The sequence below is a fragment of the Octodon degus genome, unplaced genomic scaffold, assembly GCF_000260255.1.
Source record: "Octodon degus isolate 3935 unplaced genomic scaffold, OctDeg1.0 scaffold00065, whole genome shotgun sequence".
NCBI lineage: Eukaryota > Metazoa > Chordata > Mammalia > Rodentia > Octodontidae > Octodon > Octodon degus.
This window is the reverse complement of record NW_004524641.1, coordinates 8,927,151-8,948,945: the sequence shown is the minus strand read 5'-3', so window position 1 is coordinate 8,948,945 and position 21,795 is coordinate 8,927,151. Positions and strand designations below refer to the sequence as shown.

At 37.4% G+C, this 21,795-nt stretch overlaps 1 protein-coding gene across 7 annotated transcripts in view; it reads right to left on the bottom strand.

Moving 5' to 3' along the window:
- The window catches only part of Mettl8 (methyltransferase like 8), an 88,866-nt gene that overhangs the window by 27,071 nt on the left and 40,000 nt on the right, over nucleotides 1-21,795 (bottom strand). For all 7 annotated transcript variants that reach the window (XM_023719149.1, XM_023719147.1, XM_012515492.2 and 4 more), the window contains one exon: nucleotides 21,304-21,458. In XM_023719149.1, the coding sequence (XP_023574917.1) occupies nucleotides 21,304-21,446 (143 nt within the window). In that variant the 5' untranslated portion in view covers nucleotides 21,447-21,458. The remainder of the gene's footprint in view (nucleotides 1-21,303; nucleotides 21,459-21,795) is intronic.

Below are 21,795 nucleotides of genomic sequence, written 5' to 3'. Positions count from 1 at the left end.
TTTTTTTAGGGAAAGGTCTACAGGGTGTTCAGGGTCTCACTACTAGATCGGACTCATAGTGATCCACCTGTTTACAGCCTCCCAAGAGCGGGGATTATAGGCATGCGTTACCACATTCAGCCTCAATTGCCGCCTCAGCGTGCTCTGGTGGCAGGGCCAGCATGGCAGGCCTGGGGATCAAATCACTGGCCCCTGTGCCTGCTTGCAGGCGCTTTAATCTGCTGAGCTATTTGGCCAGCCCCAAATACTTTTTATAGAAGTTTAAACTTGAAAATAAATACTGAAAAATAGAAGAATTTTTAAGTAAGACAAGTATTTACAATATAACTGGAAGCCTCAGTTTTATAATTTGGTAGCAGTAATTACTCTTATGATCTCAGTTCATATATATATTTACATATATATTTTTCCCCTTCCTTTATATGTATAATAGAACTCAATCAAGATTCTTTGAGCTGATTGCAATAGCAGTCTAAATAATTGTGTGTTGGGTTGGGTTTAGAACAGTTAAAACATATAGACAAGATTGCTTAGCTTGGGTTCTAAAGTTTTTGAAGAGTATAGAAAATTCTGTTGAGTGTGGTGGCACATGTAATCCCAGCACTCAGGAGGCTGAGGCAGGAAGATCACTGCAAGTTTGAGGACAGCCTGGGCTACAGGTGAGTTCAAGGCCAGCCTGAACTGCATAAATAAACCCTGTCTTGATAAACACAAAACAAAAAATAAAAAAAGAAAGTTGTAAAAAGAAAATTCTGCTTCATATATAATCATATAAATCCAAACCACCCACAGTAAATATGTGGATGGATTGTTTTTCTGTCTTTATTTATTATGTATGTAATAATCTCACTACATAACTTCATTCATTCATTATTATGATACTGGGGGTGGAAACCAGGGTCTCATGCATGCTAGGCAAGTGCTCTACCTCTGAGCTACATCCTCAGCCCAGAATATAATTTGAAGATAAATTTGACAAATGTATTAGGTAGCTATGGAATTAAAAATAAAACGTTACTTAGGTTATAGAGTTTATTAGTTTCAGCATAAACCTACATACTGTATTTCAATAATAGTCATATTATTTCATACTTTTATGTCACATACGCATTTTCCTATATAGCTATAAAATCTTCACCATAATTATGATTTAAAACTGCTACACATGACTTGGTTCTGGCCACAACAGAGTACATGACTAGCTTCCTACTATATAAAAATTACAGGTGTGAGTAGGACTGCCCGGGGCCCTCCGGATCCTCACTCCAGCCAGCGCTCATACCTGGTGTGTGTGTGTGTAACTTCCTCCATCAGACAGATCCAGTGTGGAACCCTGTGGCAGAACTCCCTGCAGAGAGGCTAGAGGCAACACCCACCCAGCTGATCCAGGAGTAGAACATCCTGCCAGAGTGGCACAGGGGGTTCACTTCCAAGGGCTGCAGCAGGAAGAAGTGGAGCACAGCAGCCTGACCCAAGCCACACCCACCTGGACAACTTTGAACTTGGTAGATCTGGACTTATGCTAAGGCAATAGCTTTACCAAAGCTCTGCACCAAAGGACAGAAGACAGTGCTATACAAAATGACAAAGAGAAGAAGCAAAATGCATTCTCAGGCCCTGAACTCACCCAGAACAAATGCAGGAGACAACAGCATAGAAGAAATTAGAAAGCACACACCTGAAATCTCTGAAATAATAGCATCAGAAGTAAAGAAACAACTGTAGGGCTGGGGAGATAGCTCAGTAGGATAAATGCTTGCCTGGTAAGTGCAGAGTCCTGAGTTCAATGCCTGGTACAAAATAAAAACAAAAACAAAACACCTGTAGAGAAGTATAGAGGAAATCAGATCAGAAGTAATTTCTGAAGTAAAGAAATGATAACTATAATGAAAGTAGTACTAAGTGCTTCTAAAGAAGACACTGATAAAAAAAAATAGAGAATAGAAAAATGATGGAATCCCTGAATGAGCAATATAGGAAAGAAATAGAATGCATAAAGCAGATTCAAAGTGATATACAGAAAATTAAAACCTCAATCACAAGCTGGCAAAACTATTTGAATGAAAGTGAAAATAGACTTTCAGACCTTGAAGACACCATTGCAGCTAGTGAAAAGATCTCTTAAAAACAACTAAGATGAAGGAAAAAATAATTCAACATCTGCAACATGATGCAAAGATGACCAATATAAAGCTAATAGGCATCAATGAGAAAGGAGTCAATACAAATGATATACAAAGAATATGGGCAGAAGTAATAGCAGGAAACCTCCCAAATATGGGAAAACAATCTGACATTTAGCTAATCAAAGCATATAGAACTCCAAGTAACATCAACCCAGTTAAAAACACAGCCAGACATATAATAATCAAGATCCCAGAAATTCAGCATAGGAACAGTATACTAAAAGCTGCTAGAGAAAAGAAACAGATCACATTTAAAGGAAAACCCAGCAGAATAACGGCAGATTTCTCTTCATAAACCATCAAGTCAAAAAGAGCATGGAGCAAAGTACTTCAAGTCTTGCAAGAGAACAAATTCCAACCCAGACTGATATACCCTGCAAAACTCTCTTTCAAGTTTAACAGAGAAGTGAAATACTTCCATGACAAAGAACAACTAAAGAATTTTACAATGACAAAGCCAACCCTACACAGACTGCTAAAAGATTCTAGAGAGGGATCAAACGACCACAACTCCATGATTCAGAATGGAGAGAACCCACCAAATAGGACAAACAATTAAACACAAGAGAAAAAGAAGTATACAACAGCAGTCTTTCAATCATTCTTTTGTATACAGCAGCAAAATATTCCCATCAGCATACTCTACAAATGGACTTCTCCTGCACCCTATGGGTCATGATTCTGTCTGGGTCTACAGGGTAGATATCAAGGAAATTGCAGTAGTTCAGTCCCACAGGTGACACCCGGCCACCAGTAAGCATCGTGGATACTGTTCACATTCACCACATACTAAAACTTTGTGTGATATCCTATCCCCAAACTGTTACAAGTGCTGGTCATATATTTGTCATTCCAGTGTTTTTGTTATGTTTTATTCTTAGGAATTCTTTACTATCCTGGAAATTTTCTTAGTTGATATTTCTGTATTTATTAACCTAATCAAATACTATGTGAGTACTCTGAATTGATCACAGATTTATACATATGATACACTACAAAAAATCAGAAATTAGAAGGATGAAAACAATTCTTTTTCTATTAATTTATAAATTCCATTTATAAAAAATGTGAAAGTCAACTTAAATCACAGCAGAGAAATATGCTATAATTTATAGTATATGAGAACAAGTTATAGTAATAAGTGAGAAAATCTGATAAAGAATGGCAGCTATGCTAAATGAATAGAATCTTCCTCCCTCCCTCCATCTCTTTCTCTCTTTTCTTTCATCTTTTTGAAATAGGGTTTCACATGCAGTTCAAGCTAGGCTTAAACTGTCATCAATCCTCTTTCTTCAGCCTTCTGAGTTCTGGGATTACAGGTGTGACCCACTGTTCCTGGCTGTTAAATGTACTTTAAACACTATAATAAAAGTCTTAGCCAGAGAATAATGGGAAGTGAAGAAACTAAGAAAGTAGAATATACTAACAAGAGAAAATGGGATAAAATGCAAAACAGATGAAGATACCTACCTTCCCCTCTACAAGCATTCAAAAGATACAAATAGACTATTTATGTAAAAAGAAACATTTAGTTTTTAGAAAATTTTTAGCTTTACATTATAAAATGCAAAGTAAACTTCCTATATGGATGTTAGTCCCCTAAATTTGTGTTAGCAAACTTTTAAGCTAAAATAATAACCAACATTGGTAGGGTGAAGAGAAACATCTGTTCTATAAATTATTATAATGATCTTAGAAAGCAATCTTTTTTTGTGTGTGTGTGATATTGGGCACTGAACTCGGGACCCTGTGCTTGCTAGGCAAGTGCTTATTCTGCTGAGCTTTCTCCCCAGCCCCCAGAAAGCAATCTTTGCTCTAAGAGCAACAAACTGGCAAAACACTTTTTCAGGAATTCTACACTTGAGAATACATACAAGTGAAATAATGAGAGGGAATTTTTTGCATTAAAAATTTTTAAAACTGTGATAGACTTAACAGTGACAAAAATATTTCCACAGTTGTCTCACAGTTGGGAAAGAATAAACAAATTTTGATACATTAATGTCTGGAATAATATATTGCCCCTCCATATGTCAAATCTTCAATCCTATATGGATTAGTGATGGTGAACCTTTTAGAGATTGAACAACAAACTGCAACCCAAAACCCACTTAACTTATCGCAACATGTCAGCACTGCAATTTAATCTGAATACTGTGGATTTAATTTACAGAAAAGAACTCTACATTAACATCTTTTGTCTTAAAAGAAAAACACAATAATACATGTGCCACAGGTTCACTACCAGTTATTGATACATGGAAAAGTACTGTACACTGTTAGGTTAAAATGCAAGTAAAAGGAGATGCATATCGGTAAAAACAGTAAGAAGTTTGGAACAGATTAAGCTATTTAAAAAAATTATAAATATAGAATCTGGGAGATAGCTGGGTGGTCTAAGCACCTGCCTGGCAAGTGCAAGGACCGGGGTACAATCCTCTGTACCACATGCCAAGCTGGGCACTCCATGCCAACCACAGAAACCAGACATGGCGGTGCACACTTGTAATCCCAGTGCTGGGGAGGCTAAGACAGGAGGATCACTATGAGTCTGAGCTGCATAGCAAGGCCCTGTACCAAATAAATAAATAATGAAAAAATGTTTTTACAATATTGTAAATATAAGATATAGAAGCAACCATTTTCAAGCATTACACAACACTTTTGACAGTACATGGTACGTTCCTTAAGAGAAGAGAAACATATAAGGTGAGTCACCAGATCATACTGTCGGGAGACCCACTTCTAGGCTGCAGGGCACAGAGGTGGGGCTCAGGTAGAGGGTGTCATCCACTGAAAGGCAGTTTCATGAGTGGGAGGTGGAGATCAGGGCTCAGATGGCTGGGGTGTGAGATTTGTGCAGCAGAACACTGAAGAGGGGTTGATAGAGGGCAGGGTCCCTGAGGGCTGTAGGAGAGTCCCCAACTTCTGGCCAGTGCTGGCTGCTCATCCACAGGGTGAGATTCCAGAGAACCCAGTGCAGATATCCTGGGGCCAAGAGTGGAGGAAGGATAACTAACTAGAGATAGGCAGTGAGTGCTTAAGAGACACTGGCGCACCAACTACACCAGAGAGAAGAGACCTCTCTGCATGCTCAGACATTCAGTTTAAACCCTAGAAATACAGGCCACAGAAAAAGCACCACACTAGATTCAGGACAATACCAAAACTGCCCCATTTCATAACACCTAAAATTAACACTGACTTGAGCAAGATCTGGAAGTAAAGGAACCACTTGCCAAAAAAACCCCTCAGCATCCTTTTTTCCTTTTTATTTTTTAAATGTCTTTAAAGTAAAATAATCCAAGCTCTACACAGGATATACTTAATAATATCTACTGTATGGTAAAAAATTATTAGGCATGTAAATAAAGAGAAAGGGCAGTAAATATAGACTATGGGAAAACCAAATACTGGAATTAGTATAAAAAGACTTTAAAACAGCTTTAAGAGGATCAGAAATTGAGATCCTCATTCAAAATAACAAGCCAGGCGTGGAGGCACATGCCTGTAATGCCAGAACTCAGGAGGCTGAGGCAGGAGGACTGCCTCAAATTTGAGGCCAATTGAGACTACACAGTTCAAGGCCAACCTGAACTGAATAATGAGACCCTGTCTCAAAAAAACAAAACAAACAACCAATCCAAGCAAACAAACAAAACCAAATGATAATTAAAAACAGAAAAAGGGTTGGGGATACAGCTCAGTATGAAGGGCTTAAGTTCAATCTCCACTAATGGAAAAAAAAATATTTTCATTGATTAAAAAAAGAAAGGAAAAGAATGAATAGATATATGGGGTAAATGTCAGCAAAGAAACAGAAAAGGAAATCCTGCAATGAGTACAATACAATATCTGGAAGAAAACAAAAACATTTATTAGGCAGACAACAGCTGACGAATACCTCAGGAAAAAGTGTCAGTACACTTAAGGACAGATGTAGACGTTATTTAAACTGAAGAACAGAGAGGAAAAAACTGGACGTGCAGGAAAGCACTGCTCCAGTTTAGGTTCAAGAGTAAGTAATTTGGTCTTCAGTGCAGAGGTGATGGCACTTGGAGGAGGGCACCACCCGCACACAGGCTGGAGTCAGCTCTCAGTGGCCAAAGACAGTTCTTCTGTTTTTTGGAGTCAGGGACTTGCTATGCAGTACAGGCTGGCCTTGAGCTCACTTAGGCTGGTTTCAAACTTGCAACGACCCTCCTGCCTCAGCCTCCCGAGTACTGGGGTTACAGGTATGCACCACCACATCGACCAGAGCTAGTCCTCACAAGACTGATTTTAGTCATGTGATGTCTCTCCACACATTCCAGCCATCTGCTAGGAGGCCAAGCTGGGGCCAGGACATGTCCTTGAGCTTCCAGAGCTAAATAAACATCTTTTTTTGTGGTTACCTAGACTTAGAATCACTGTATTTCATTATAGTAATAAAATGTGAACCGCTACAAATACCAAGTTGCCTAGAAAGCAATAAACTGAAGTTCCAGGATAGGGACAGAGGGAACGAGGGAGGGAGAAAGAGAAAGAGGAAGGGACAGGGAGAGGGGGGGAGAAATGGGGGACGGGAAAATATGAATGAGAATGGATAAGAAAAAAATGGAAGAAATACTGGCTAAAATTTTTCCAACTCTGATTTTAAAAAAGTGGATGCAATCTACAGATTCAGTAAGTACATTACAATATAGAGAAATCCACTAAACAAAAACAAAGAAAAATTCTAAACGCAGCTTGACAGGGTAAAAGAATCAGCAACTACAGCTAATTTTCCATCGGAAGCGATGCTGTGAAGGCTAGCAGATATAGACAGGTACAGAATTACTGAAACTGAAGAATGAAGAGAAATTATTTAAAAAGCAGAACCTCAGGAACCTACAGGACAATAGTGCACATATCATTTTCAACGACAGCATATATCTAAGGGTAGGAGCTTACGATTAGAAGTTCAGGAAAAATATTTCTCAGAGTTTCAAAACAAAAACACTGTTTTGTCAGATAAACAAAATTTAAGAAAATTTGTTACCAGGAGAATCTGTACTATAATAGATGTTAAATTCTGCAGGCTGAAGGAAGATGGTAGCAGACAGCTCAGATCTATAGTGTGAAATAAAAAGACAGGAAGCGATAGGTATGTGGGTAACTGTAACAGATAACCTTCTTTTACTTAATTTCTTCAGAAAATCCAAATTACTAACTACATTTAGTATAAATAATAACTGTGATACATATATATATATATATATATATATATATATATATATATATGGTTAGCTCAAGGTTGGAGGAGTAAGAGAAATCTTATTATTCCAAATTCCTTACATTTTATGTGTACTTTACCTGATACAACTCTAATTCCATCCTTTCAGGTGGTCACTAAGTCAAAGCTATTTTCATAGCAATGTTTTATTTTGCCTCTTTCACTGGGTTGGCATTTGTATGGATGGTATAAAGAAAATAATGGGTAACACTGCAACTGCCTTGCAATGGAATAGGGCTGTGGTACCAAAATATGCTAGCAGTTATTAAACTCTACCACTATCCAGAGTGAAAAGAATATACTTTGTGTAAAAATATAAATAGATTTTTTTTTTCAATTTCACTCAAAACTGACCTTTGGCTGCAGGTATAGTTCAGTGGCATGACATCTGCTAGCACAATCAAGCTCTAGAACTATAAAAACAATTAACTAATTAACTGAAAAAATAAAATCTTAATTCTTGGAAACACATCTTTTTCATATTCTACATTACAAAATGGTTCTGCTGCATCCTGACATATGATAATTGACAAGGAAAAGCACTCATGTGATATGAATTATGAACTGAACTTCTTGCTTTTTTAATAGAAAGCTATTTTTACTTGAAAGAACAAATGTAGATAAAACTATACTGATTCAGAGTTGGATGTTTGGCACATATTTGTAAAATGAGCCTTTCACTCCAAAATGACAGTATTTGTGGCCAAAGATAAATTTAGGGCTTTTAAGCAAAAATGAGAATTTTGGAAAACCTCTCTCTGTCTACCACCATGAGCTTGATAGCTTCCTAATACTTACAGATTTTCCTAATGAGACTGAGGGTGATATTAGCAAATGTTGTTTTTAAATATTGTATAATGAAACGTGTCAACATTTGGAAGATCGATATAAAGCACAGATCCAATCTTTCTCAAACTATCTACGTATGATCTTATGAAATGACACATAAGTAGGGCCGGTCAGATTAAAGCACCAGCTTAGGCAAACGCAGGGGTCAGGGATGACAGTGACTGAGGCTGGGCGTGGTGGCACGCACCTATAATCTCAGCCCTTGGGAAGCTGAAAACAGGAGCATCACTATGAGTCCAATATGCGTAGTAGGACCCTGTAGACCCTGTATTAAAATTTTTAAAAAAAGAAATGACACATAAGTAAAGGATACATCCACAGTACAAGATAAACTAATTGGCTATAGCATAACATGAAAGGCTCTTTTATAATCGTTTCCCAGTCGATACTACAACCAAGAAATTGCTACTACTGAGATTTAATGTAATATCAAGAGAAAAAAAAAATCCAGTTACCTGAAAAGGCTTTTCTCCTTGACAAGCACATATCTGTTGTGAGGCCAAATTTCCTTCATATAATTCAACCTAAACAACATGCTACAAAAATTGAATGCAGAAGCAAATACGAGAATCCAGCTTTACCCCTTAAGCCAGACATTAAAGAGACTTGCAAACCCTAAAAATAATGCAGTCTTTGTGTTGCGTTTTGGGAACATAAAGATATTTTCATTAAAATGTGTTGTTTAAAATATGATGGCATAGGGGGCCGGGGATGTAGCTCAGCAGAATAAGTGCCTGCCTGGCAATCGTAAGGTGCCAAGTTCAATCCCTGGTACCAAAAAAAAAAAAAAAAAAGATGGCATTGTTGTTTTGAAATGGAAAAATATTTTAATAAATGAGGGAGGGAGAGAGAGAGAAAACACAAAACTTGGGTGTTATGTTGAAATTTTCTCCTTTCTTTGTTTCTTTCATAAATGCAAAAATGTATCCTATAGAGTTTTAATTTTTATTTCTTTTACAGTTGAATAGTTCCCCTATGGTCACATGTACTTTCTCCTAGTTCACACTGCTATCTATCCATTGCCCACTTATCAAATTAGCAAAAGGTTTGAATGCTTTTCTACCAATATAGCAAATACTCTATATGTTAGTGTTAATATATGGCAGTGAAAAAAAATCATTTAAAATCTCTCGTGCTTGCCTGGCAAGCGCAGGGTCCTGAGTTCAATCCTGGGTACAAAAAAAAAAAAAAAAAAAAAAAAAAATAAAATCTCTCTCTCTCTGCTTTTGTATTAATCAAGAGTAGTATCAAAACAGTGTACATATGGCAAAAAAACAGTGTACAAATTAAGATTAAGTACTCTGAAATTATAATCATCCTATCTCATCAAATCTAAAATGCTATTATTTTTTTTGTACCAGTAAGGAAGAGAAAAAAATCCCACTTCTAATTGCAATTTTAAGATGCCATCAATTGTAAGAAGTCTCACAATTTCACAGTTATTTAGTGGTGAAAAAACATGAATCTTCAAAGGGACAAAATATAGCTGTAATAGCACATAGCAAGTAACTGAAATAACTTCCATTCAATTTTCTTTTTTTCTATTGATGCAAATAAGTATTTCTAACTCCTGTCTGCCTATCCCTCTGTTCTGGTCATAATAAATATTTCAACTGATTATTGTTACTAGTAAATCAGTTTCTTAAGAATTAATAACAGACAAACACAGAAAGAAACAATGACTTCTTATATTTGAATTAATGAAATGGCTGTCACAGCTACTGTTAGAAACCAATGTCCATTTTCCTTGTTAAACATATATTGGGAACCTATATTATATTACCAGGTACTGAGCTGTGAATTGGGGCATAAAGATAAAGAAAATTTGATGAGACTGAAATTATTGTGGAGTTCTAGTGTATAGACTGTACTAAAGAATACAGAAATTATCATTGGGTAGGGAGCAGGTGGGAACAGGTGAGTATGGAGGGCATTTTTACAAATTAAAATTCAAACAATGCTGATGCATATAAAATACAGTTATCCTATCTCTCATCCTCATTCCTATCCATATGACAAGTACTGTTACCAGGATAATGTTGACCTTTACAGAATTCTTTCTGGATAGACAAAGGTGTGTACATGTGAGATAGATGCATGCAGCATAAGATTTCCTTCACAAAAATGAGGCCATCCTAGAGATATGTCTTTCCAATGTGCTCTTTTTGTTTAAAGAGCTGTCACAGTCATCTCATCAGATCAGCATACAAAAATGTCTTATTTTTACTAATTGCTACATTATTTTCCAGTGTAGCAACAGGACTGTATTTTAACAGCTTTTAAGATGTAATTAAAATACAGTAAACTGTATGTCCTTACTATGTATAATTTGGTAAGTTCTGATATAGGCACTTGTGAAACTATCCCCATAATAAGGACAATGAACATATTCGTCATCTTCAGAAGCTTCCTAGTGTTCCTTTGTGATTCCTCCCTCCCATTTCTTCCCCTCTTTCATCAGCATCCCAACCCCACCTACAATCACCGATCTGTATTACATTTCTAAAAATTAACTGGTGTGTTCTAACCTAGTACAAGGAAATACAGTGTGTGCAACAGTCACCCCTTATCCACGGGTGATACGTCCGCAGTGGAATGCCTGAAACTGTGGATAAAGCCTAATCATACACAATATATAGAGATACCTCTCTATATATCTGTCTGTCCCTGTATACATACATATGATCAAGTCTAATTTATAAGTTAAGCATTTATAAGATCAACAACAGTAGCTAATAATAAAATAAAACAACTGCTTCAAATATATGAATTATTTATATCTGGAACTCTCCATTCAATATTTTTGGACCCAGTCTGGGGAAGTAGCTCCAAGGTAGAGTGCTTGTCTGGCATGGAGTTTAATCCCCAACAACAGAAAAAAGATCTACATCTTTGTATCTCCTCTCTCTCTATCTGTCTTTCTCTCTATATATATGTATATATATGGAGTTCGAAACATTATATAAAGAGAATCATACAGTATGTATTCTTTTGTCTGAACTCTGACTCAGCATAAGTATGTTGAGATTTATTCATGTAATAATGTGTATCCATAGTATGAATCATTTTGCTGATAAAAGATTTATAATCATTATATATATATATATATATATATATATATGACCTTGCCATAGATGGTATTTTTTGAGCACAGTTGATGGTACCTGAAACTGCATAAAAGGAGACATTTCATTTCTAGCTCCTTTCATTCAGCGTAATAATTTTTTTAATGTATTTGGTTGTTACAGTGTCTCACTACACAGCTCTGACTCACAGTAATACTCCTGTTTTCTCTCTCACCAGCACTAGGATTACAGGCCTGTGCCAAGAGCCGGGACTCTGTGGCTGGCTCAGCATGTTGTGCTGGGGATCAAACCGTGATCCTTGTGTGATTCCTCCCTCCCATTTGGATATCTACTACCTAGTGAATAGTAGAGTCCTTCAATAATCCCTATCACACCTTTAGGCTACAGAAAAATAAAGAAAATGTAATGCTTCAGCCTTTGAAATGGGGAAAGATAAAAAGATCTCTAAAAAGAGCAGAGACTGAAATTGCCTAAGCTTGCCTAAGCAGGAGCTTTAGTGTGCTTGCCTAAGCTTGCCTAAGCAGGCGCTTTAGTGTGCTGAGCTATCTTGCCAGCCCCACCATAGTAATTTTGAAACTCATCATTGTTATTGAGCACATCTATAGTAGGGGTAGGTTTTATTTTTTTAAGAAACTGCTAAGCTGTATTCCAAAGTAGTTATCTTATGTTTTATCTCTATCAGTATGTCTAGGAGTTGTAGTTTCTCCACATCCTGGACAATACTTGGTTTACTCAGTATTTTGGATTTTATTTTTCTCATTATTGTGAATTGATATTTCACTGTGATCTTAATATGCATTTTTCTAATGATTAAAAATGCTAAGCATCTTTTCATGTATTTATTTACCATCTGCATATCTTTGGTGAAGTATCTGTTAAAATAACCGGTTTGTTCATTCTTTCTCTTTTGTTCGTCTGTATTGGTTTATTTTCTTACTAAATTTTGAAAGCTTTTTAAAATGTGTTTATGAATCTTTTATCAGCAAAATGGTTCATACCATGGATACACATTATAACATGAATCTCCACATACTTATGCTGAGTCAGAGAGTTCAGACAAAAGAATACATACTGTATGATTCCCTTTATATAACATTTCAAAAAATGTAAACTGATCTACAAGGCATTCTATGTCCTCTCTCCTTTCTTCTTCCTTTTTTCTTACTCTGCATAATTTCCTTGACATTCTGCTCTTTTTAGAGATCTTTTTATCTTTCCCCATTTCAAAGGCTGAAGCATTACATTTTCTTTATTTTTCTGTAGCCTAAAGGTGTGATAGGGATTATTGAAGGACTCTACTATTCACTAGGTAGTAGATATCCATTATTAACATCTAAGCCTGCTTTTTGTTTTCTTTTGTCAGATAATCTTTATTGAAATATTTTTCTTTGTAGTTCTTAATGAGCCAGGCATTCTACTGTTGATGCTATTGTGTAGTCTGAGGGTAATATATGCAACGCTGCTTTGCAACACTGGAAAGTCACTAGGATCTTAATAGTTCCTGGAAGCTTTGTGGCTAAAAATTGGTGATGTATGTCAGGCAATGTTGACAATCTTGCCAGAAGTAGTATTTTCAGTGTATTTAATCTCTGTTTTCCCCTCCTCCTTTCTTTCCTTGTCTCTGGATGGTTCCTTGATGGCTTTGACAATCAGGGTAGAGGCAGAACATACTACCTTAATCTGGACCTGCCTGTACTGAATAGTCAGTTTCACTGTAATCCTTAGAATGTTCTAGTTTTCACTTGACTTTGTCATGTCAGCATGAACTTTTCTTTAGTGATAAGACCAAGGGGATGATCTGGAGGGCCAGAGCAGACGTGACCTCCCCACAGGTTCACCTCTGGGATGCTACATTGAGCTCCTTGGGGCTGAACTGGATGACATAGCTAAGGCAGCTGGTATCAATTGTAGAAGATGTAAAACAGTGAAGAAGGTTGCACCTTGGCCTTCCCCAAGCTGAAAGCCAAAAAACTCAGCCTGCCTTTTGTTTTAAAAAAAGGTTAAGTGTATACTAGGTTTCACTTCCCTTGTAAGGGTGCATCCTATTTCTAGGTAAGAACATTTATTTTCAAAAGTTCATTTTCAGCCTTTGCTTCAGTGCCTAATGATTATTAGGGAGCCTTGCAACTTGCCAGGGGACCTTTTTGCCTAGCACCTGAGGGATATAGAAAGGATAAGGAAATACAACAAGCCACATGAATCTAAAATTTCTTTTCATGGTCACTAGTTTTTCATGTTTAGGGCTTTGTTGTTATTGTTGATGGTGGTAGTTGTTAATGATATAGTTTGGTCACTCATATTTACTCTTATTTATTTTCAGACTCATCCTATTTCTTCAGCTGCAAAGCTTCAGCTTATATATGAAACAGGTAGAAGCAGTGATCACTTCCTAGCCTGCTCTTGGGTATCCAGGGAACCTAGACCAATGTTAGGTATGTATCATGTACAAAAAATGTTGGGACAAAGGATATCACCCCATGAGACATAACAATGAGGTTTACTGAACAACAAAGTCAAATTAATTCTCCTAAATATTTCTCTCTTTACACAACTCATCTGGTTTCAAAATACAAAACCCATTTGTTATGATTTGTGTCTAGGTGTCCCCCTAAAGCCTCATGCAGTTATGGGGCAGACTTCTGGAGTTTGTGATTAATTCATGATCCAATGCTAGGATTATGGGTATGAGTGCTACACCTAGTCTAGGGCAGATAGCCTGAATGTAACATAAGGGAGACAGACTTTCTCTCTGTTGCCATCGTTGCCACTACTCCTCCCATTTGCTCTTTCTCTTTGCCACGGCCATGAATGGCTGCCCTGTGCCACTCTGCCTTGGAGCCAGTTCAGTATGGACTGAAACCTCCACTAACTGTGAGCTAAATAAATCTTTCCTTCCCTAATATTGGGTGTTTGGGATTTTGTCCCAGCAACAAGAGAAGAGTAAGTGAGACACCATCTTTCTGGAGAACAGAAAGGGTAGTCAAAAGTAGAGTGAATGTTTAAAATCAAAACTAATTACAGGTAAGCCCCCAATGACATTAGTTCTCTTAAAACACTCCCGTTTGCTTCAAACGCACTTATCCTATCATTCTGAGTAATATATCTTTTACTACTGTAAGCTGAATTTTTTTTTAAACACTCACTGTAAGCACTATGGGTGAACCTGAACCCAGATGCGCACAGTACTAGTTATCTAAAACAGGCCATCTTTACTATTCACTTACTCATAATCCCTCAAAGCTCAGATTACATTCCACCTGCTACTCCACCCCCATCTCAGGAATCTCTTCCTATTATAAATTCCTGTTGTCTTCATTGTCTTTATCACTTATTATGATCCTGTGTACTTGCCTATACTCTTTATTTATTCATATGTATCACAATTCTCCATTTAATAAGATAATAATGGTGATGCCTTTTAGTGAGCACTTAATACAATGAAGAGCTTTACCTGTTATTATCTATCTCCATTATTAAACCCAAGAACCCCAGGAGTTTGCTTGAGTTCACAACGCTAGACAAGGACAGACACAGAATTATAATTTAAATTTGTTGTATTCTGAAGTGCACATTTAATAACTATAATAATTTTTAGTTTAGTTTTACATTTCTAATTAGGAACTGGATCTTATATGATTCACTTACTCAAACATTTATTTAGTACTGATTATGTACAGAAGGTAGCAATAAAAGACATAAGCTAAGTTCTCTGTAGAATAAGACTAATAATAAAGACAAAACAGATATAAAGTACACATTAGAAAAAGATAGTAACAAGACAGCTAACTCTTATACAGGACTGTACCTTGCTTCCTATGTATAGACACTTTACATTATGATCACTTAATGTTCAATTTATCCCATAAGGTAGGGATTGCCACTATTATCCTATATTGCTGATTTGAAAACTGAGCCACAGAGGGATTAAGTTACTTCCCAAAGTTATTTTCTCAATATTTATACTCTGATAGCTCTCATAACAAATGTCATGATGGAGGTAGCCAAAGAAAATATTTATTGATGAACTGTATTGAAGAACTAAGTATGAAACATGAGAAGAGGAATAGATGATAAATACAATGATCATAAAAAGAAATAAAAACTCTTGGCACTGGAACCCTATTATGATTCTGGAAAGTCTATTATTTGAATGTGTTATATGATAAAAGTCACGCGGCAACATCTAAGTTTTACCGTGGGTATTAGCTCAGTGTTGTTTTTTTTTTTTAAACTAAAGGTCATATCCCGTTTGTGAGTCATGAAATCACTTTAGCTAGTCTAAACAGCAGTGCTTGAAAAAGAGAAAAGAATAAGAACAGCAGAACAGAACAAATGGAAAACATGAGTGCACACCTCACATGGTGCAAACTATACAGAAAAATTTCGTTCCTGTTTTACGTATGTGTATATACTACTGTTCCATGAAGTGAGCTATACTGTCAATTAAACCAGGAACATTGTTGAATGAGGAATGATTTTTCCAAGTAACTGCATAAGCTGTGCAACACAGCCAGACTTCAGGCCATGCCTCAAAAAGCATTTTGGAGCCAGGTGTGGTAGCACACACCTGTAATCTCAGCACAGGGGAGGCTCAGGCAGCAGGATCGCTGTTGAGGTTGAGTTCAACCTGTGCTACACAGTGAGTGTAAAGTCAGCTTGAACTATGTAGAAGACCCTGTTCAAAAAAAAAAAAGTATTTTCACTATCTTTTCTGGTCAGTACTCCCCAACATTGATTAAATGTAGCACGTATAATTTAAAAGACTATAGGCAAAATATAAAATAGCTCAGCTGCTATGGAAAAAAAGCTCTACAATTACTTAAAACATAGAATTACTATATTACCTCCTAATTCTACTCCTAGATATATACCCCTAAGAACTGAAAATAGAGACTCAGATGAGTTTGTATACACCTATGTTGACAGCATTACTCACAGAATCCAAAAGGTGGGAAGAGCCCAAGTGCCTTCAGTGGATGAATAAACCAACTGTGGTATACATAAACAAGGAAATATTATTCTGCTAGATAAAAGAAAGTATGATACATGCTGCAAGGTGAATGATCCTCCAAAAATATGACACTGTGAAAAAGCCGGACACAAAAGGTTACATATTGTATGTTCCATTTATATGAAATATGTATCCAGAATAGTGAAATCCACAGAGATAGAACAAAGAGTAGTAATTGCTGGAGGGGCCAGGGAGATGGCTCAGTAGAATAAGCACTTCCCTGGCAAGCACAAAGCCCTGCGTTCAATCCTTGGTTCCATCAAATAAAAAAAAAACAACAACAACAACAACTCTGCTGAGCTATTAAAAAAAAAAAAATGAAACAGTTTCTGACATTGCCAGTGAAGCAGAAGACCCAATACTATTATGGACTACTGAACTCTTTTAGAATATTTTGCTGAGTTTACACACCTATAATATTTAAATGATGGAACTTAACCAAAAAAAGGGGATACAAATAAATATCCATTTTGTATCTGTGTTTTCAAAGTGGTTAGGATAGATATACACTTACATTCTCTTAATGAATAGAGTGATTTTTTCTAATGGTGTTTGTAAATAGAATATCATGTCCGTATCTTGTACAGCAATTAACCATCAGGAAGAATGTATTAATTATTGAAACTGTCCTACCAATTTGATTTGAAACTGTCTCATTGCTATTTGTTTTTCAATAAAATTATGGAAAAATAAAATAAAATAAATAAGTACAAAAAAAAAGAAATGAAACAGGACAAAAATAAGGGTCAGGGAGATAGCTCAGTAGAATAAGTGCTTCCCTGGCAAGCACAAGGGCCTGAGTTCAATCCCCAGTTCTGCAAAAAAAAAAAAAAAAGAAAAGAAAGAAAGAAAAGAAAAAGAAATGAAACAGTAATTGCTAGAGGAATGGGGACTTTATTGATGAGCAGTTTCACCTTGTTTTTGAGATGGTCAGGCTGGCCTTGCGCTCACTGTACAGCTCAGGGTAGGCTTGAATTCATGGTGATTATCCTACCTTAGTCTCCTGAGTGTTGGATATTTACAGGTGTGTGCCACAGTGTCCAGACAGTGGTTTCACTTTGGATAGAAATTTTTTGTAAATTAGGCAAAGGGGCTGAAAGCATAAAACTAAATGTAGTGAATGCCATGGAATTGTTTGCTTTAAAATGATTATTTTTGTTATGTAAAGTTCACTTAACTAAAGTATTAAAACATGAGTTTAGGTAGATGTAAGTAATACATTTTATATACATATAACCTGAAAGGGAAGTCTTTTTCAAAATAGTATTAGAAAGTGAATAGAAGAAACGTTAACAATTTTAAATGGGTCCTATAAAGAATAAAACATCCTTACTAATTAGAGGCTAAATGGAAACGTGAACTGTATACAACTTTTTTCTTTTGCAATAATGGGAATTGAACTTAAGGCCTTTGCCCTCAGTCACACCCCAGTCCTTTTTAATTATTTTTTTTAATTTTGAGACAGGAACTCGCTAAGTTACTGAGGCTGGGCTGGACCTTGCGATCCTCTTGCCTCAGTCTCAGAGTGCTGGAATTATAGTCATGTGCCACTACATCTGGTGTACTACAGACAATTCTCAGCAACATCTCTGAGAAAAAAAACTGGCGTACTTTTCTACAAACACCTTTTTTTAAAAACCCATTTCAGGGCTGGTGAGATGGCTCAGTGGTCTAAAGCACCTACTTGGAACAAGTTTAGCAAAGCACAGGGACCGCGGTTCAATCCCCCAGCACTACATGCCAGCCAGCCCTGCCCCCTGGTGGGCTGAGCTGCCCCCCCCCACACACATAAATAACCCAAGACCTCTTTAATTTTTTTTAATTTTTTTTTAATTTATTTGAGAGAGAGAGAGAGAGAGAGAGAGAGAGAGAGAGAGAGAGAGAGAGAGGTGTGTGGCCAGCTCAGCCCACCAGGGGGCGGGGCTGGCTGACATGTGGTGCTGGGGGATTGAACCGCGGTCCCTGATGCTTTGCCAAGCTAGTTCCAAGTAGGTGCTTTAGACCACTGAGCCATCTCTCCAGCCCCCCACGACCTCTTTAAAAAAAAAAAAAAAAAAAACATTTCAGCAAGAGAGGAAATATTCTTAAATATAAAGACAACAGTAAGAAAAAATGAGTATTTTTAGAACTCTGGACTTGAAGGAAAGAGTTAAACTTATAACCTTTGTAACACATTTTCTCTAAAAGATAAAAAAGGTCAAGGGACAAAAAAAAAAAAAATCAGGATGTATGAACAAATGATGTGAAGTAATCACTTTGATTTACCCTTGCAGGAATTATTTTTATTGTTGTTTTTACAGCAGGTAAGTGCCAAGGGGGAGAGGTCACCAGAGATATTCCAGTGGTCCCATTGAAGGCCTGGGTGTAGGTGATGGAGGAGGATGGCTGTCTAGATAGACCACGGTTTCTCAACCTGTGATGAATAGGGCCTACAGGTCCTCTGGGCTACTAGAGTATCCGAGGAGACAAAGGAAAAGAAAAGGAAGTAGAGCTATTGATGTCTCAGGCCACTACATCTGCCATGATTCTGGCAGGTTTTCTTCTTTAAATATTGAGATTTCATATTAAAAGTTCACCTGAAGAAAGTTCTGCTGCTAAAGCAAAGTCTGAAAGCCACTGGACTACATCAAGTGTTCTTAAACCTGGCTGCTCATGAGAACTACCTAACGCTTTTCAAATTAAAAATTCCCAGGCCATATCTCCAGACCCACTGAACAGTAAGCCCCCACAGCGTTCCCCTGCAGCCTGCCCAAGGCTACTCCTGAGTGTTTAAGAAGTGCGGGACCAAAAAGCTCTTGCCTTCCTGGAAGTCTATGACAAGCTGGGACTTAAATCATTGAGAAGCTCAAGGAAAAGAGTGGTGAAAGCAGATGGAAAAAAGAACAGCTAAATCACTAGCATAAATGAAGAAAAAACAGAGCCTGCCTAGGACCAGAAGTTTCTCTGGAGATTTCATTGCCTGGCAAAGAGCCCATTTCTTCTCAAAGCCTGCAACAATTGTCCAAATTGGTGACTGTTGTTAAAATGGTTTACTTTTTTTTTAATTTCAAAAAAGTGTAATGTGAGTCACATATGTAACTAATTTACACTTTTCTACTGGCCACAGTGATAAGGTAAAATTCATTTTGAAATTTAAAAAACAGTATTTTATTTATTTAATTATTTATTTGGTACAGGATCTCACTATGCAGCTCAGACTCATGGTGATCCTCCTGTTTCAGCCTCCCTAGCCCTGGGATTACAGGCGTATACCACCATGCCAGGTTTCAGTGGCCAGCATGGGGTGCCTGGGGTTCCATGGTTGGCACATCATACAGTACTGGGGATCAAACCCAGGTCTTGTGCTTGCCAGGCTGGCGCTCAGACTGCCGAGCTATCTCTCCAGCCCCAGTAAAATTCATTTTAATAATGTATTTTATTTAGCTCAATATATCAAAAATTTCACTCATTTCAAGATGAAATTCAATACAAAAATTAGTGATATTTTATTTATTTTGTACTGGCTTCAAAATCCAGTGGCACATCTTCATGCATTCTAACCACATTTTAAGTATTCCAAAACCACTTGTGGTTTGTACAATAGGACTAATTAATAAAAGATCAAACTATTTCCTTTTTAAAATGATAATCTGTTGCAATTAAAACAAGAATCAAAACATCACTTTCCCAACCCTGCTCCAAAGTCTGATTGAGTTTTGGCTGTCGATATTACATCCAACTTGTATCTTCTGCTTTGACACCCTGCATATCTATTTCTTAGACAGTTTTGCTTGAATGCCCTGCTCTCAAAGCCTATTCAAAATATCTATAACTAAATCTGTCTTCAAAAAAAACCCCCAAAACTTGATTTTTCTGTCAGTGATCTCAGTTCAAAACTTCAGAGTCAAATTCTTTCTTTTCTTTCATTCTATACAAGCAGCAAGCTCTATTTTCTGCTTATAGTCTCTCACTGGCACCTTCGTAGTTATCCCTGCTGACTTGTCCAGTGCCAAATACACACACTTTCTGTATTATGTGTAATGTCACTTTACCACAGTGGCTCTGAAGTGCCTGGTACATCAACCATGAATACAAGACCACATACAACCTTGCTCCTATCGCTACATCTAGTCTATCATTCCAACCTTATCTTTCACCAATCTCCAGAAATGTTTTCTTTTTTAAAGGCAAACTATCCTATTTATTATGTAAATGATAATATGGTACAAAATGAAAATAATACCACTAGCGATATTTAAGAAACAGACCTAAGGTCGCCGCGGTTTACAGTGCAGTTATGGCCAAGTCCAAGAACCACACCACGCACAACCAGTCCCAAAAATGGCACAGAAATGACATCAAGAAACCTCGGTCACAAAGATACGAATCTCTGAAGGGGGTGGATCCCAAGTTCCTTAGGAACATGCGTTTTGCCAAGAAGCACAACAAGAAGGGCTTCAAGAAGATGCAAGCAAACAATGCCAAGGCCATGAGTGCACGCGCCGAGGCTATCAAGGCCCTCGTCAAGCCCAAGGAGGTCAAGCCCAAGATCATTCCAAAGGGAGTAAACCGCAGGCTCGCTCGACTTGCCTATATTGCCCACCCCAAGCTTGGGAAGTGTATCCGTGCCCGCATTGCCAAGGGTCGCAGGGCTTGCCGGCCAAAGGCCCAGGCTCCAGCCAAGGCTGAGGCTCCAGCTTCTGCTCCAGCCAAGGCCCAGGCTCCAGCTTCTGCTCCAGCCCAGGCTCCCAAAGGTGCTCAGGCCCCTGTGAAGACTCCACAGTGAAAGCCTCTTACTGCTGATGTAAAAACAGAAGGACTGGGGTGCCATCTGTGGGGGGCTGGTGTCCTCCTGTGCTCTTTGTACAAATAAACCCGAGGCAGGATTAAAAAAAAAAAAAAAAAAAAAAAAGAAACAGACCTAAAAAGGAAACTTACCACATGTTGTGTTCAAAAACTTTGGCTGGGTCAGTTAAAATTCTTGACCCCAGGGGAGCCACTGGATGGTTACCACTTTGGCATCTGAATGGCACCTTTCTTAGTCTTATATTGCAAATATAGCTTCTCCAAATCACATTCATCCTAAGCAATACCTGCAAAATCAAAATGATTAGTCAATATAAATTGAAGTGTATTGTTTAATAGTCAAACCTGATTCCAGAAGGTTTGCAATCTGAGAAAGGAGATGAAAACTAGATGTTTTTAAATGAAAGATGGGCATGAAAGCCAGATGTGGCAGCACACATGTAATCTCGGAATTCTGGCTAAGTCAAGAAGATTACAGGTTTGGGCCCAGCCTGAATAACTCAATGACTTTGTGACACCCTATCTCAAAATCAGAAAAGGGCTGGGAATGCAGTTCAATATAAAGGCTGTGGATTCAATCTCCAATTAAAAAAAAAAAAGAGGGTCATGATAGCATGATAGGCT